The 17,036-nt window shown below is 38.7% G+C and overlaps 1 protein-coding gene across 8 annotated transcripts in view; it reads left to right on the top strand.

Annotated features, from left to right (window-relative positions):
* Nucleotides 1-17,036, top strand: part of LOC132396945 (GRB10-interacting GYF protein 2-like) — a 152,456-nt gene that overhangs the window by 72,761 nt on the left and 62,659 nt on the right. For 7 of the 8 annotated variants that reach the window (XM_059975085.1, XM_059975089.1, XM_059975088.1 and 4 more), the window contains 9 exons: nt 3,182-3,222; nt 3,491-3,664; nt 4,084-4,304; nt 4,565-4,700; nt 6,933-7,124; nt 9,672-9,829; nt 11,167-11,332; nt 14,095-14,261; nt 16,724-16,821. In XM_059975085.1, coding sequence (XP_059831068.1) covers nt 3,182-3,222; nt 3,491-3,664; nt 4,084-4,304; nt 4,565-4,700; nt 6,933-7,124; nt 9,672-9,829; nt 11,167-11,332; nt 14,095-14,261; nt 16,724-16,821 — 1,353 coding nt within the window. The remainder of the gene's footprint in view (nt 1-3,181; nt 3,223-3,490; nt 3,665-4,083; nt 4,305-4,564; nt 4,701-6,932; nt 7,125-9,671; nt 9,830-11,166; nt 11,333-14,094; nt 14,262-16,723; nt 16,822-17,036) is intronic. The other variant, XM_059975087.1, reaches the window with a different exon arrangement.

Below are 17,036 nucleotides of genomic sequence, written 5' to 3'. Positions count from 1 at the left end.
GGGATTTTCTTCCAGGTTCAGTTGCCACTTGCATTTAACCCCTGATAAGGTCCAGCAAGCACAATACAAATGTTCATGAACAGTTTGTCTTTCGTCCTCAAAATAACCTCCCTTTTTTACGTTAATTTGTTGGTAGTGCCTTGTTTTCAAAAAGGTTACTGCCATTTTGATTTCTACATCTCTGGTAGCTCTTTTATAACTATAGCTATTCAGTTAGTAATGAGGTTGAATCAGAGTTGGAAAATGGAAGCCTTTCTTGCTATCCAGTAACAGTCAGTTCAAAAATTATGTAGAAGTCGAAGACCTACATCTTTTGATTTTTTCATTCATGGGATGTGGATGTTTTTGGCAAAGCTGACATTCATTGTCCATCTCGAAATGCTCCAGAATTAAGGCAGTTTAAAGACATCCTCATCAGTGGACCTGGATTCAGATTGAGTTGACACAGATGGCAGATTTCCTTCTTGAAGGGTATTAGTGAACTAGATGTAATTTTATGAGGCACCTTTAAGAGGCCGAGAGGTGATTTTGTAGAATTAAGGGGTACAGTTATATTTGCTGGCATTTATTGTTTGCACAGTTTTTTTTCACTGCATGTTTAGTGTTTGATTGTCTTTTTTTAAATGGGTTCACTTGGATCTCTTTGTTTCGTGGCTTCCTGTTAGGAGACAAATCTCAAGGTTGTATAATATATGCAAACTTTAATAAATGTACTTTGAACTAACCAAAAAGAAGCAGCAGAGTAAGTTCAATCTAGTGAATGACTGTCCAGACAATCTACTGTCAATCAGTGGCTAATTGCTATGAAGTATCATTGATAGGTCTCTTGGGTTCAGGAGTCCTGATGAAGGTTTTTGACTTGAAACGTCAATGATTCCTTTCCTCTCACTCAAGCTACTCAATCATTGAGTTCCTCTGGCAGATTGTTTATTTTATTGATTTTTCATTGGCTGCTTGGTTTTCATCTGCATAGGCTCGATGTTGGTAAGATCTGCAGGTCCCACTCCATGTCATTCTTTAGAACTTATTTCCTTATTGAGCTTTTTCTCATCTCTTGTTATATTCCTGACATGATTAGCATCAAATTCTTTGTTAACATTCATATGAAGTGCCTTGGAATATTTTGCTATATTAATGGTATAAATGCTAATTGTTATTTTGCATAATAATTTAAGTAACAGGACAAAAGTAAAAGAAAAATGAACATTTAATTCAATTATCTTGAATGTTTTGTATTATCAGGTAATAATTGCACAATATTATAAGTATTTTTAATTACCTGGAAATAATATTTGAACTTCATTGGTCCCACATAGACCTCAGCCAGGAGCTGTGCATTTAGTTGCCGTGCCTCGCTAGGCATTTCAACAACATTTCAAATAGTGAGGTGGTTCATTTTGGTAGGTCAAATATGATGGCAGAATATAGTATTAATGGTAAGACTTGGCAGAATGGAGGATCAGTGGGATCTTGGAGTCTGAATTCATAGGGCACTCAAAGCTGCTGCGCCGGTTGACTCTGGTTAAGAAGGCTTATGGTGTATTGGCCTTCATCAACCATGGGATTGAGTTTAAGAGCTGAGAGGTAATGTTACAGCTACATAGGACCCTGGATAGACCCCATTTGGAATACTGTGCTCAGTTCTGGTCACCTCACTACAGGAAGGATGTGGAAACTATAGAAAGTGCCCAGAGAAGATTTTCAAGGATGTTGCTTGGATTGGGGAGCATACCTTATGAGAATAGGTTGAGTGAACTTGGCCTTTTCTCCTTGGAGTGACTTGACAGAGGTGTATAAGATGATAGGCATTAATCACGTGGATAGTTGGAGGTTTTTTCCCAGGGTTGAAATGGTTAACGCAAGAGGGCACAGTTTTAAGGTGCTTGGAAGTAGGTACGGAGAGGATATCAGGAGCAAGTTTTTTATGCTGAGAGTGGTGAGTGCATGCAATGGGCTGCCGGCAACTGTGGTAGATGCGGATACAATAGGGTCTTTTAAGAGACTCCTAGACAGGTACATGGAGCTTAGAAAAATAGAGGGCTATGGGTAACCCGAGGTAATTTCTAAAGTCGGTACATGTTCGGCACAGCATTGTGGGCCAAAGGGCCTGCATTGTGCTGTAGGTTTTCTATATTTCTAAATAGTCAGAATCTTTTTGCCAGGGCAGGAGTGTCTAGAATTGGAAGGTGATTGAGGAGAAATTTAAAGCATATCTAATGGAGTAAGTTTTCCTCAGAGGGTGATGACAATCTTTAATAAACTGCAGAGGAGGTGGGTAGAGGGTTAGGGTTATAACAGTTTTAACCCTAACCCCCCTTACAAAGGTAGAGCATTCCTATGAAACCTTTCTTAAGCCGAAATAGCATAAAGCGAGGAACCATTTATTTATATGGGAAAAATTTTTGTAAAAGCAAAAATCCTCTTTGTAATTCAAAAACAGGTGACTAATGTAGGTCTGGTGTAAAAGTGAAGTGGCGTAAAGCGAACATTCATAAAGCGGGGGACACCTGTATTTAAAAGATGTTCTGGTAGGTAATTGGTTAGGAAATGTGTACGGGTAGTTACATGTGCCCAATGCAGGCACATGGGATTTACATAAGTCAGTGGGCTTGGATGAGGTGGAGTGGAAGGACATGTTTCTATGTTGTGCACTTCTGATTGTAACTGATGGTTCCATGATTACACTTGGCACTTATTTTTGTCACCAAGCTAATGGCAAAGGAAGAACTTCAACATAAAAAGGTTAAAATTTATACTAGAATGTATGATATCTAAATGACAAGTAAAAATGCAAAGTTTGATGGCAACACACCCCACCAAAGGAAATTCTGCTTAAAGGTGCCTCTCAGTATACTCAGAGAAGGAAGGGAGGTATCTCCAGACAAAGCTGAAGGTTCATTGATAAATGGCCAACAGTGTTACAGAATATTATAAAATATGGGAAGGAGAGATCAGCAATAGCCTAGTAAGTGCTGCTTAATATTAAAAGCCCAACGTTATCCTCAAACTATGTCAGTTTTTGAAAGCTGGTGTAAGTTTACATGTTTGCTGTGCAGACATCTTAAAAAAGACTTATTTCCTGTTAACTTGCCTGCTTGCATTGTGGGGGGGGGGGGGGTCCTTTACTTTCTCCGTTTCCTGTCTGTCTATTCACTAACCAACATTTTCTTACATTTTGCAGGGGTGACAGAAGATTTGAGAAGTCCGGCCGTAGAGATGGAGGTATGATTTGAAGTTTTAGGAAAATATGATCAAATCTAAAATTCTATTCCAGTAGTCAAATGGTGATCAGAAGCAAATTCTAACTTTCATTTTGAGGAAAACTAGTGCTATGGAAGTAATCACCTAATTTCAGTGAGCTAATACTAGGCAGCTAATTCCTTTGGGGGTGGGGTGGGGGGGGGGGGGGAGAAGTACCAAACCTGACATTTCTCGTTTTCCATTTCTCTTTCTCCTCTATCCTCCTCCCTTTTCTTTGCTTTCTGTTAAGTACGGGTAGGGTTTGAGGAAGTGGCTCCAACCTCGCGCAAGCAGGATTTTGCTCGCTCTGACAGTGAGAACTGGCGAGCCATCCGCGAAGAGCAGAACGGCGAAGATGAGGATGGAGGTTGGAGGACAGCTGGAGCAAGAAGAGAAGGTGATCGGTGGCGACCTCCTAGTCCAGGTGATTGGTCAAAATTTATTATGAAGTTATGCAGGGCCATTGAAGGAGCATTTTAGGGGGTGGGGAGGGGCGGTTTTTTAAAACTTTGAAGTGAATAAATGAGAAGGTAATTTGTAAAACGGAAAGCTTGAGGGATTAATGGGAAAAAGATGACACTGGTATTCATGACATGAGATTTCTTGAAGCTGACATCCATTTCTTGGAATTAAGTGTATTTGTTATGAAGAAATGTTATCATTTTGACTACCCTGAGTCTTCATTGAGCACCCTGAGCTTGTATGCTAAGATAGTGGTTTTGGCAAGTTCTTACTGGCTATAGCAGAGAGAAAAAGTTGCTTCCTTTGGTTTTGTTTATGAAGTGCTTATTGTGTCTCATCACTTGTATGTTCTGAAATTCTAAACCTCTCCCATTACTCCAGATGGTCCTCGCTCCGCAGGCTGGAGGGACCATGCTGATCAGCGGCGGCGCAGGTTTGACTTTGACTTCCGGGAGCGAGATGAAGAGCGTTCGTACAGGCGGGGCCGGACGGGCAGTGGCAGCTATGAAGACGAGAAGGATAATTTGCCCGAATGGTGCCTGGAAGATGCAGAGGAAGAGATGGGGACATTTGATTCATCTGGGGCTTTCATGTCTTTAAAGGCAAGGAGTGATTGTTCTGAAGTAAAATGGGCAGGAGTTTAGAGGAGGAACATGTTTTAGTGTGGGTAAGAGATTAAAAGAGAAACATGGAATTTTAATTTTTTTTCTTAATGTGATTCTGCTTTTCCAGTTATTACTTCCATTTCTACCCATCTGGAGATACTTTGGGCAGTGCAGGTTATTGAGTGATAAAATTCCTGATCAGTCATCTCCAGTTCTGTTTTTAATCCCCAACTTTTATTGATTGGTGCTTTAAGCAGAAGGGTTCCAAGGAGCCAATTCCTGAAGAACAGGAGCTGGAGTTCAGGGGAATGGATGAATTGGACGAGCGACCGGAAAATGAATACGATATGGAATTTTACAAGGAATCTGAAAGGACAGAAAATGGTGATGCAGGTAACTACAATCTCCATGCCTTTATCTTTACCAAACTAGTTTGATAGTATAGTTCTGATTTGTAGCAAACACTAAAAACACTTTTTAAAATTAAAAATAATGAGATGCTCGATCTTAAAATTTAAATCCTGGAAATCTGAAATACATAAATGTTGGGTTGAGTTGTTCTTTGATCTTGGCAATTTACTTGCAAGTGTATCATTACCAAGCGAGGAGACATTGTCAGTGCGCTGTCAATTGTGGTGTGTCTTTCAAATGCTTGGCCTTTATAGACTTTTCAATCCATTGTGGCAAGTATTATGTCAGCCAAACTAGGAGAGAAACTATCCACAAGGATCCATGAACATCAATAGGCTTTAAAGTGGCATGGCAAACTCCCCGTAGTCTCTACCCATGAAGATTGAGAGGGGCATAAATTCGACTGGGCATCACTGAAAGTTAGGGTGCAAATGAACATGTGGCATGCAAGAGAATTCTCGGAAGCATGTTTCCCACAAACAATTCTGTAAACCAATGTAGATCTCGATCCTATTTGTGAGCCGCTGCGGGCAAAATTTCTGACCACAATGCACAGAGTTTGCCATGCAACCAATCAGTGGTGCAATTTCTTCCCCACATTTCTTTTGAGTTTAGGAAATGATGTCTGATCAACTGATTCAAAAGTATGTAAAGAACAGGCATTTGGAAGGCTCGCCACAAACAGCGCACTGACAATGTGTTTCTCCCATGGTGACAAAATGTTTGCAGGTAAATTGCCAAGATCAGAGGACATCACAACCTGACCATCAAATACCCAAGCTACACATCTTCTGAATTATTTCCAACATAAATGTTGGATATACTTGGGTCAGTTATACATGAACTGTTTATTTACACAATTATTGCCTAGTGTTTCTGACATCTTCTGTTTTCATATTTAAAAATGTTTTTGCTCTTAAGGTGGTGAGTTCCCTGCTGGTGCATGAATACACAAGTGTATTCTTAGGAGAGAGGGAGAAATGCAGGCATCATGGTTGCCTGGCTGGAGGGCAGTCTAATGAAAATTGGACTGCAGTAAATGGGGATCTCTGATATACGTGATAAATACCAACGAATCTTTTTGACATAAACAATTCGTAATGCAATTCAGTGATAATTTGCTGAATTTCATTATATGAATTATGGCAAGGTATACGTTGGCAGGAAAAGGTTTCTTTCTATATCTGGTAGTGCTAATGTTTTTTTTTCCTAAGTGCATATCCAGTCCTTGGGCAGTTTTTAATATTGTTCCTGACCCCACCTTGACCTTTTGCTTTTATGGATTCATAGAATAATGCAGCATGGGAATAGGCCCTTTGGCCCAGGTAGTCACTGTCGACCATAGTGCCCAGTAAATGAGTCATTAGCCTATGTTTGGCTCATATCCTCTTAAACCCCTCACATCTATATACTTATCCAAATGTCTTTTGAATGTTGTTGCTTCACTTACATCAAATATTTTCTCTAGCAGCTCTTTTCATCTACACACCAGCCTATGAGTGAAGAAATTGTTCCTGGGCTGTTTTTTGAACTTTTCACTTCTCACCTTAAACCCTCTAGTTATAAGTTCCCCTTTCCTGGAAGAAAGTCAAAATTCATTCACCTTATCTGTGCCCTTGACTTTATTCACATCTGAGGTCTACCCTGAATCTCCCACACTCCAGTGAACAAAGTTCTACCTGCTCAACTTCTCCTATATCTCAGGCCCTCCAATCCTTGCAGCTTCCTTGTAAATCTTAAACACAAGAAATTCTGCAAATGCTGGAAATCTACAGTATTGCATACAGAATGCTTGAGGAGCTCAGCAGGTCAAGAAGTATCAACAGAAAGTAATAAACAGTTAACTCTTTGAGCTAGCACCTTGCTTGGCCTGAAATGACTGTTTATTCCTTTCCATGGATGCTGCTTAACCTGCTGAGTTCCTCCAGTATTTTGTCTGTTACTTATAAATCTTCTCTGCCCTCTTTCCAGTTTAATACTACCTTTCCTATAAAAGGGTGATCAAAACTACAAAAAGATGCAGAAGAGAGTAAGTTGGTAGGCACCTTGCTCAACCTTTTTCAGTTAGCCACTCTTGAGCACAAAGTTGGCTGACACCTGGACAGTGGTGTCCATGTTAGCTTTTCCACATGAACTAGGTTAAAAGCTAGTAGTTATTTTAAAATGCTTATTAAGTTTTAGATGTCAGTGACATTTTTTAAAAATCCAATATAGACAGAACAGATCTGCACACCGAAACATTCAACGGCAAGACCTCTCCATCATGCTCGTCTTCCTCTCCCTCGGAATCCCAGCCCCAGGAAGCATTCCTTCCAGTACCTGAAGAATGTGAGGCAGTTGTACATCGGGCTGAGACGGATGTGACTGATTCTGTGTCAGATACGCAAGGACACAAAGCTGTTGATGGTAGGGAAATGTCACTGGCACCTGTTAAATCATGCATGCATATTATAAGGAAACGTGTAGAATGTTGCAAATTGTGTGGCACAATAGAGTAGTGATCAGCACAGCACTTTACAGTCAGGAGACCTGGGCTCAATTCCCACTGCTGCCTGAAGGCTGCAGAGTCCTGTTCCTCACCATATTTTTATAAACAAAATAAATGAACGTAGAAATTGGAATTTGTGACTGCATATCTCATCCACATGAATTTTGGTAATTACTGCTCCATATTTCAAGCTGTATATCATCTTCAAGTCAAAATCATATAAAAATTGTAAGCCAATTCAGAGGGAAAGAACCACAGAAGGTTTCAAAACATTAAATGTAGTTGTTTCTGCACTTTTGTAAACAATATCAAAGTTAAACCTTTACTTTCCATATTGATTCTTTTGTGTATAGGAATAGCGTATAATTTCCCATGGTGTGCTTGTATCAAGCAATGCATGGTGTAATGTTTCTGTTTTAATGAGAAACTCAAAACATTTGCCTGATCTGGATATTTGGGAGACTGTCCTGAAGTTGGATGGATTGGCTAGTCAGTTGTATTTTCACCAAGCCATCAGCATTTGGCCTCGCCTCCCACTGTAGCACAGAAAAATAGGCAGCTGTGTTTCCTACAGTACTTGCGGAATATAAAGTGCTTTGAAATAGTCAGTGATCATAGAAGTCATCTTCTAAATGTCGGACTTTTCTTGAAGGGGCAGAAAGCATTATCTAATGCTACTAATAATCAGGGCTCTTAGAAACACTTCAGAAGTAGAAAATAAGATTCATGCAACACATCCAAAAGCACTTTAGAGTTAATTAGGTACTTCAGAGACAGTTGCTATTGCAATGTAAAACAAACAAAATGCTAGAGGAACTTAGCAGGTCAGGCAGCATCTCTATGGAAATGAATAAACAGTTAATGTGTCAGCTGAGACCCTTCATCAGGACTATTGTAAAGACTTGTTCTGGAGTAGGGCTACAGCATGGGATGTTCTGACCCAAAAAAAACCCCAGAGTATCTTCTGGCTATAAAGTGCTTTTTTGGTTTCAATTTCTCAACAAAAAAAGGATAATTTAATCTGAACGGTCATTTAAAATGTTTTTTCTTGCATGCTGCTTTTTAAAGCAGGGATTATTGGAGAGAATTTTATTCTGTGGATGGAGAATCGCAAGCTTCTGTCAAACAAAAGAAAGCCATTGGATCTATTGTCATTGTGCTGGTGTATTCAAAGAGCAGACAAATTGCTCTCCTGCTCCTGCAATTGCAGAAAGATTCTTGTACATAAAATTTTCAAGCAGTTACAGGGGCTGAGACCACATTAGCCCCTTTCTTTTCTTTAGATTGGGAGTGGATGATAAACAAGAACTGGAAGTAAAAGCAGGGCATGTGAGTCATACACCTTATTTAGTTCCATACCTGAAAGACTTCAGATGCACACTATTTATGACTGCTCTGATGAAATGCCCAAGCCAGAAATATATTGACTCTATTTCAGATAATGTGTCATTCTCTGATTAATTTTTCTTTCAATTGGGAGACTAACCTCAACAAGGAGATACAGATGCACTCTATTTAGAGCAGGGGTGGGCAAACTTTTTGACTTGAGGGCCACAAAGGGTTCTAAAATTTGACAGGGGGGCCGGACCAGGAGCAGATGGACGGAGTGTTTTGGTAATACACCTCATAAGAGAAAATAAAATATCATGGGATATGTAGAAAACATGTGCTTTAATTTCAATTGAAAATGAACAAATGCATTACAGCAAAATATCTGTCTTTGAAGTCCCATGGTATTTAGCTATTTATTGAAATGACTTTTAAAACACTGAAAATTAAATGAATAAAATACAGCTTTTTTAAATAGTAACAGTTATTATTTTAAAGCACTGAAAATTCTGTTATCCTTCAAGATATTATCATCATCATTCTCCTCCTGACTGTCTTTATTTCAAAAACGGTAGGAGATGCAGGTCTACTTGTCCTGCTCCTTCTTATTCAATTGTCCTCTGTGCCAAAACTCAACAACGACTTGCACAATGACAAAGTAGGGAGAGCGCGCTGGTATGCGGAGCTCTGTGCTCGCAAATCCCCGCAGGCGATCTCTCTTAGCCGGAACGCTGGCTAATTGTGAGCCGGTTCGGATGTGCCAGGAAATGGGTCGCCACAAGGTCACAAAGTAAAGTGCAAATGTGGAGTAATATGCTGCACCTCAACAAAGGTCAATGTATATAGAGTGCGTCATCTATTGGGAAAACGCCAGAATTGCGGGGAGAAAACATTAACAAGGTTTATTAATATAATTTCATCAAGTTCTGCGGGCCGGATTAAAAAGCTTAACGGGCCGCATATGGCCCGTGGGCCGTAGTTTGCCCATGCCTGATTTAGAGTGAAGTGTGTGATCACTGACTTGTGCAACTCTGCTGGTGTATTACTGAGCTGACGCTTGACTATGTTTCTAGAGTTGCTGGGTCACAGTGATTATTGAAACTCTTGACCCTTAATTCCTTTTTGCTTCCATGCAGAAGCTGTGAATTTGGGCCAGCCTGCTCAGCTGAGTCCAGCCACAGTCTCAACTTTATCATCCTCTTCACCTTCCTCATCTCCTCCATACCCTGGCACCGCTGCTGAATTCATACCAGCAGATAATGACGACGATGAAGGGATGAAACGGTTTGAGCAGGTAGCGATTAGAACATTTGTATTCTATTGAGATAACCGCTGTGATTTTTATAAAAGCAAGCCTTAGTCCATAAGCCTCTTGCTTTGGTTATGGTAACAGAATGAATAATGTGCAGCCATGTATTGTACTTCCGCCCTAATTGTTTGAAATTTTAGTCGTTCATTTTACTAAATATTATACTTCTATGGTTAACTTGATGTTATGGTGACTTTTCTGTAACTCTTCTATGGGGTTGCATTGCTGCAAGTTTAATTTTATAAGATGCTGGAAGGTTTCTAGTTTGTTTCTGTACATTCCATATGCTTGATATCAGAAGTGTACCTGCCTGCAGTGTAATGAAAATATCAGAATTTTAAAGAAAACACAAAGTACACTGCAGATGCTGGGGTTAAAGCAACACATACAACACGCCGGTGGAACACAACAGGCTGGGCAGCATCTGTGGAAATGAACAGTTAACGTCTCGGCTCGAAACGTTGACTGTTTGTTTCCACGGATGCTGCCCAACCTGAGTTCCTCCAGTGTGTTGTAAGAATTTAATAGACAGTCTAGAAATAACATCTACAGTCATAAAATAGTTGTGTTGAGTCGTTCTCCAATCTTGGCAAATTACTTGCAAGTGTTTTGTCACTATATGAGGAGACATTAGTGTGCTGTTAATTGGAGTGGCACAGTAGCGTAGTGGTTAGCATGACGCTTTACAGTACCAGTAAAGCACATTCAATCCCTGCCATTGCTTGTATGGAGTTTGTAGGTTCTCTCCGTTGCTGTGTGGGTTTCTTCTCACAGTAGGTTAATTGGTCATTGTAAAATTGTCCTGTGATGAGGCTGGGATTAAATTGGGGGATTGGTGAACGGCGTGGTTCGTAGGGCTGGAAGGGTTTGTTCCACACTGTATCTCAATAATTGTGGTGTGTCCTCCAAATGCTTGGCCTTTATATACTTATCAATCAGCTGATTATGGAAACTTAATTGTGATGTAAGGAGGAAATCTCATCCTTACATCCAAGCATTCTGAGGGCACACCACAATTAACAGCACACTGATGATGTCTCCTTGTAAGGGGTGAAAACATTTGCAAGTAAATTTCCAAGATTGGAAAACATCTCAACCCAACCATTGACCACCCAAACCATATATTTTCCAAATTGTTCATAAAATAACTTAAATCTATGGCCCAATAGCTGAGAGTCTATGCCAGCCCATGAAAAACTATCCAACTTATTCCCACTTCCTAGTTCTTGTTTTAAAGTATTGTAGGTAATGCCTTACTAAAATTGGTGCAGATTATCTTATAATTGGTATTTCTTTAATCTGTTGCTATTCCTCTGTGGTAGGAAGCTGAAAAAATGGTTGCATCGCTTCACGACAACTCATTAGACGATGAGCGGTTTGTCGAGATGATGCAGGATCAAAGGAGTCGAGCTGCTGCTGCTGCCTTGCCCCTCTCACATGAGGCAGCTATGAAATGGTTCTACAAAGATCCACAAGGAGAGATTCAGGGTAAGCTCAACCCACAGCATTCAGATGTGTCTGGCTGCACATGTTAGGATTGGGTGGACCTAATTGGAAGCAAAATTTTAACTGGTGACTAGAGTTGCAAAATCACAAGGGACAGTTGTTGAAATAATTATTTTGAAGTGGTTTTTGACAATAGAATCATAAGAAATTATTTTCATTGATTGACATAGTTTAAGTATTAGAGCTAGACCCTTACTGAAGTTGGGACATTGCAGTTGTAACTACAGTGACAGAAATGTGAATTGCTTTCCTCGAATGGCATTTGATGCCAGAATTGATCAATTTTGAACTGTAGTACAGATCTTTGCCAAAACAATTAAAGTAATGTGAACGTGGGTACAAGGAGTTGTACTGCAGATCAGCGATGGCAGATTTAAGGGCCTTAGATGGTGTTCTCCTGGCTCTGACCCATTTTTAACTTAAAGAGTAGGACAGTACAGCATAGGAATAGGCCATTCAGCCCACAATGTTGTGCCAAACCAGCTAAAAAGCAAATCAAAAAAACCCAAACAATATTCCCTCCTATCTATACAATGTCCATATCTTTCCATCTTCCTTGTATCTATGTGCCTATCCAAACGTCTCTTAATAGCCTACAATGTATTTTGCCTCTACCACCATACCAAGTAGTGCATTCCAGGCATCCACCACTGTTTATATATAAAAAAACTTGCTCCTCGCATCCCCTTTGAATCTAACCCCTCCCACCTTCAATTTCTACCCTGATTTTCCATGAAATACAAATTTCTATCAGATCTCCCCTCGGCTTCTGGCACTCCAGAGAAAACCACCCATATTTATCCAGCCTGTTGTAACAGCACATGTCCTCTAAACCAGGTGGTGTTCTGGTAAATCTCTTCTGTACCCTCTCCAAAACCTCAATATCCTTTCTATAGTGCGATGAGGACTGTATGTAGTACTTCAGATGTGGCCCAAACAGACTTTTATAAAGTTGACTGGCTTAATTGTAGTGTGTGATGTGCAAGAGCAAGCAATCTCAGGTGCCATTTCAAGCCGATGCTGAATGAGCTAATCTGGCCCAAGACAACATAAAAAGGGAGTTGGGAGTGATCCATAGCTTTATTGTCACTCAGAATGTGGAAGTGGTGAGGAGACTATAACTAGATTCTCCTTCCTTGGGATTCGGTGGAATAGTAATCTGCAGTTACCATTCCACCCCATTTCCAAGCGCTATATGATGATTGTTAATTGTAAACGCTCATAGTTGGATTGGTACTTGATTATTAAGTACAGGCAAAGGATATCTTTGTATGATTGTATTTACTCTTGTATTGGTGTTGGGGTGTGATGAAGAAGAATGAGGGCTATGAGTGTCTTGTTTTCTTTTTTTTTAAACTTTTTTTATTGCATTTTTAAATGATTACAAAGTATGAAAAAACAATGTATATAACCCTTACCCCCTCCCCTTAACCCCTCCCCCCTAACTGCCCTATAGAAAAAAAGAAAGAAAGAAAGAAAGAATGCCTGGTTGTTGGAAGATCTCCACATGCTCCATGGAATTCGTAATAACTTTAATATGTATATTTATTTCTTTCCCCTAATAACCAATTGTTTCATCTTCAGAGCATCTATATATTTAATCCTGTCTTTTGTAAATAAGGGCTCCAAATTTTCAGAAATGTTTCATATTTATCTCTTAAATTATAAGTAATTTTTTCTAATGGAATACAACCATAGATTTCTTTCTTCCAAGAATCTATACTTAAATGTGTATCCGATTTCCAAGTAACTGCAATAGCTTTTTTGGCTACTGCCAGTGCAATTTTTATAAATTCTTTCTGATACTTATTTAGTTTGAGTTTCGGTTTTATCCCTTCAATATCACCTAGTAAAAATAATATTGGATTATGAGGAAGTTGTGTTCCTGTAATTTGTTCCAGTAAAAGTCTTAAATTTGTCCAAAAAGGTTGAATTTTAGAGCAAGACCATGTCGAATGTAAAAAAGTACCAGTTTCCTGGTTACATCGGAAACACTGATCCGATAAATTTGGATTTAATTTTTTTATTTTTTGTGGTGTAATATATAATTGATGTAGAAAATTATACTGCACTAATCTTAACCGAACATTTGTATATAAAACCGAAGATTTTATATACAATTGGGAATCTAAATGGATACGGGAAAAGAAAGAATCTCCTATATTAAAACATTTGATTGATTTATGGAATAAGATAAATGTTGATGATGAGACAAAAAAATCTTTATTAGCAAAGAGATCTTTAATTCAAAATAGACTTATTCCTTTCACAATGGACAATCGACTTTTATATAATTGGATTCAAAATGGGATTAGATATATAGGGAATTGTTTTGAAGGAGGTATATTAATGTCATTTGATCAATTAAAGAATAAATATAAAATATCAAACAACACTTTATTTTGTTACTTTCAATTAAGGGCGTATTTAAGAGAAAAATTAGGTCAAACAATGTTATTGCCGAAATCTAATGAAATAGAAATTTTAATTCAAAAAGGAAATATTAAAAAATTTATATCTTGCATGTATAACTTGATTCAAAGACAGGTAATTAAACAAGGAGTCCATAAGTCAAGACAAAAATGGGAAAGTGATTTGAATATTAAAATTGAAGAAACAAATTGGTCAAGACTATGTCTTGATAGAGTGTCTTTTTTTCTTGATTATTTGCATTTTACCAAGAAGCCAGAGACTGAAAATAATTTCTCAATACTACATAAATAAATAATTTCTCATTTTTTAAGGCCCATTTACGACGCAGGAAATGGCTGACTGGTTCCAAGCTGGATACTTTCCCATGTCCCTGCTGGTCAAACGGGGTTGTGATGAGGGTTTCCAGCCTCTGGGAGACGTGATAAAAATGTGGGGAAGAGTGCCTTTTGCTCCTGGACCCTCCCCGCCACCATTGCTGGTATGTAACCCAATCATTGTCCTCTAGGCATAGTTATTAGCTGGGTCTGATTCTGACACTTTGTTGCCATCCCTTATTTTGCCCCGCTTGCAGCAGTTCTGGCCTGACACAGCCCCACACTTAAAATGTGGTTGGGATATACGTGTAGCCTAACCCAAATTCAGCGTTGTAGTCAGGGCATCTCAGGCACATAACCAGTCTTGTGCTGGTTTCAAGCTGTTACGCTTGAAATATAGCAATTTGTTAACAGTGACATGATTTGTGCCGAAAGGCCCTGAAATACAGGCTTTTTTTTTAAAGAGATTTATTTTTATATATAACTAAGTATCATAGATTGTTTCCAATGAAGCAGGAATGTGGGCCAGCCTAGCAGCATTCCTGCTTTGTCTATGCTCCTTGGGCAGAATACTTGGTGTTTTAGAATCAGAATCGGGTTTATTATCACTGGTTTGTTTCGTGAAATTTGCCAACTTAGCAGCAAAAGTTCAATGTAATACATAATCTAGAAGAAGGAAAAATAATAAGTCAACTACAGTATACGTATATTGAATAGATTAAAAATCATGCAAAAGCGAATAATATATATTTAAAAAGTGAGGTGGTGTTCACAGGTTCAATGTCCATTTAGGAATCAGATGGCAGAGGGGAAAAAGCTGTTCCTGAATTGCTGAGTGTGTGTCTTCAGGCTTCTGTACCTACTGTTAATCTGCCTGTTTTGTTTGGATGGGTTTGCGATGAAGATTGCCCTTTCGTAGCATATCCTGTTGAAGAAAAATGAACAATTTTTTGTGTATTGAAGTTATTAAAATACTAAGTTATTAAAATCATAGAGTAATCCCACTTTTAGATTGGAGGAAATATTACACCTTCTGTAAATACTGAAGTCACAATGAACTACAATGATTATAAAGGCTTGGCTTGCTCTAGTCATTATGTTTTAAGATTTCTCAACAAGCTTTATTGATAGAGCAGACTGGAATCAATGGTAAGGTTCTTAAAAGCTATCAAAAACAAAGCAATTTGTACCGAAGTCTGTCTTATCCCTTCCAGGTTTTACAGGCAGTGTGATAAAATGTTTGGAAGCAGATTCATATCTTTAATTCCTGTTAATTTTCAACCTACTTTCCCTTGCTGGATTTAATCAAAGTTCAGTTTTTCTTGACCTCTGCATTGATGCTCTCAGAGGCATTTGTGAAGTGAGCTGTCCTCCCATTTTACCTGTATTATTAGTGAGTGGTTGCTCTTTGATCGTCCCTCTGCCATAGTAGACAACCTGGTTCTTTCTCCATATCTGCAGTGTACTAAAGCATAATTATACTTATCTAAATCCCTTAAAACACTGCCTTTTAGTAATTTGACATTCTAAATTGTTACTTGATTAATGCATTTTTCCCACAAGGAGTTTAGTTAAGGATAAGATGTTTTGGGATCCTTGTCCACCCCTAACAGTTTGTCCCTGTATTCTCTAAGTGACCAACCAAGAGGGTGAACTCATGGAATTGTGATAGCCTCACCTTCAAGTGGGACGTACATGTCAGTAGTCTTTGTTTATTTTCTGATCTTTGGGGTTCTTCTGGGAGTCAGGAATGATGAGCAGTCTTAATTCTACCAATCGTTTATTTTAAAGTATAAACACACAAATATTAAGCAAACTAACTAAAGAGCTGAGAAACAATGCTAAGAGGTAAATGAATGGCAAAGAATGTAGAGGCAAAAAGAATAAAGATGGCACTAGTGAAAAATCCATCACGTTATCATTGAGGTAAAGAAAATTCCTTGGATAGAAATAAAATAGCAGGTGACATACTTAGCCAGTGAAAAGGAGAAAAGTGATAAACTGCTAGTTTAGATGCTATACCATTTTCTCTTAGTAATTGGGGATGAACCCCATGCTATGAAAAATACATGAGTTTGTTTTAAAAAGTACAAATCTTATAAAGTATTGTTTTTTTAAAAAACAGTGATTTTCAACAGTTGTAAACTAAAGTGTTAACATGTGATTGGCCACTTTACTCCAGAGATTAAAATTAAAGCTCTTCCCTGCTGTTCTATTTTAATTCAAAGAATGATTGCAAATGGAACTGGCTCTATACCTAGTGACTGGAATAAGGACATTGATTAGTGGGCTATAACTGGGCAACTTCCAAACTAGCGACCAAGGGAAATTCAGTCCTCTTTCCCTCCCATATTAGGTTTCACATTGAGCTCTAGGTGAAATTCTGACTTTTTTCAGAAGAATAGGTATGTATTACTGTTTGCCATTTTTTCATTTTATTTTTCTCCCTATTTGCATTTCACAGATGTCTCTCAAGATTAACCAGTGCAAATGTTTGTCTGCAGTTAAAACCTAAACGTAAAGGTGACCGAGCAGTCTATTTGCAGAATTGGTTTTACAGAGTACATGTTTATTTGAAAGTAAGAGAGGTCAGATTTTTTTCAAATGGTTTGTTTGGATTTGATAGGGCGATATGGACCAAGGGAGATTGAAAAAACAGCGAGAGTTGGCAGCTGCCCTGTATCATCAGCTTCAGTACCAGCAGTTTCTACAGCTCATAAACAGGTAAAGAACAAAAATACTCGCTCTCCGTGGACTACAAGAGGCACAGAGACCAGCAGTGCTTATTATCTTGCACCTCTCCTCTGTCCTCCCCCCAACAGCCCCCTCCCAGTACAAATCATGACCAAAGCACATTCCTTCCAACTCCAGTCATCAGTTTGAGGTGTTTTCTCCTTGAAGGTCAAATACTTGAAATATGTAAACCAACCAACCCAGAC

The sequence above is a fragment of the Hypanus sabinus genome, chromosome 7, assembly GCF_030144855.1.
Source record: "Hypanus sabinus isolate sHypSab1 chromosome 7, sHypSab1.hap1, whole genome shotgun sequence".
Classification (NCBI taxonomy): Eukaryota; Metazoa; Chordata; class Chondrichthyes; order Myliobatiformes; family Dasyatidae; genus Hypanus; species Hypanus sabinus.
The sequence above is the reverse complement of the archived record's forward strand: the minus strand, read 5'-3'. Positions and strand labels throughout refer to the sequence as shown.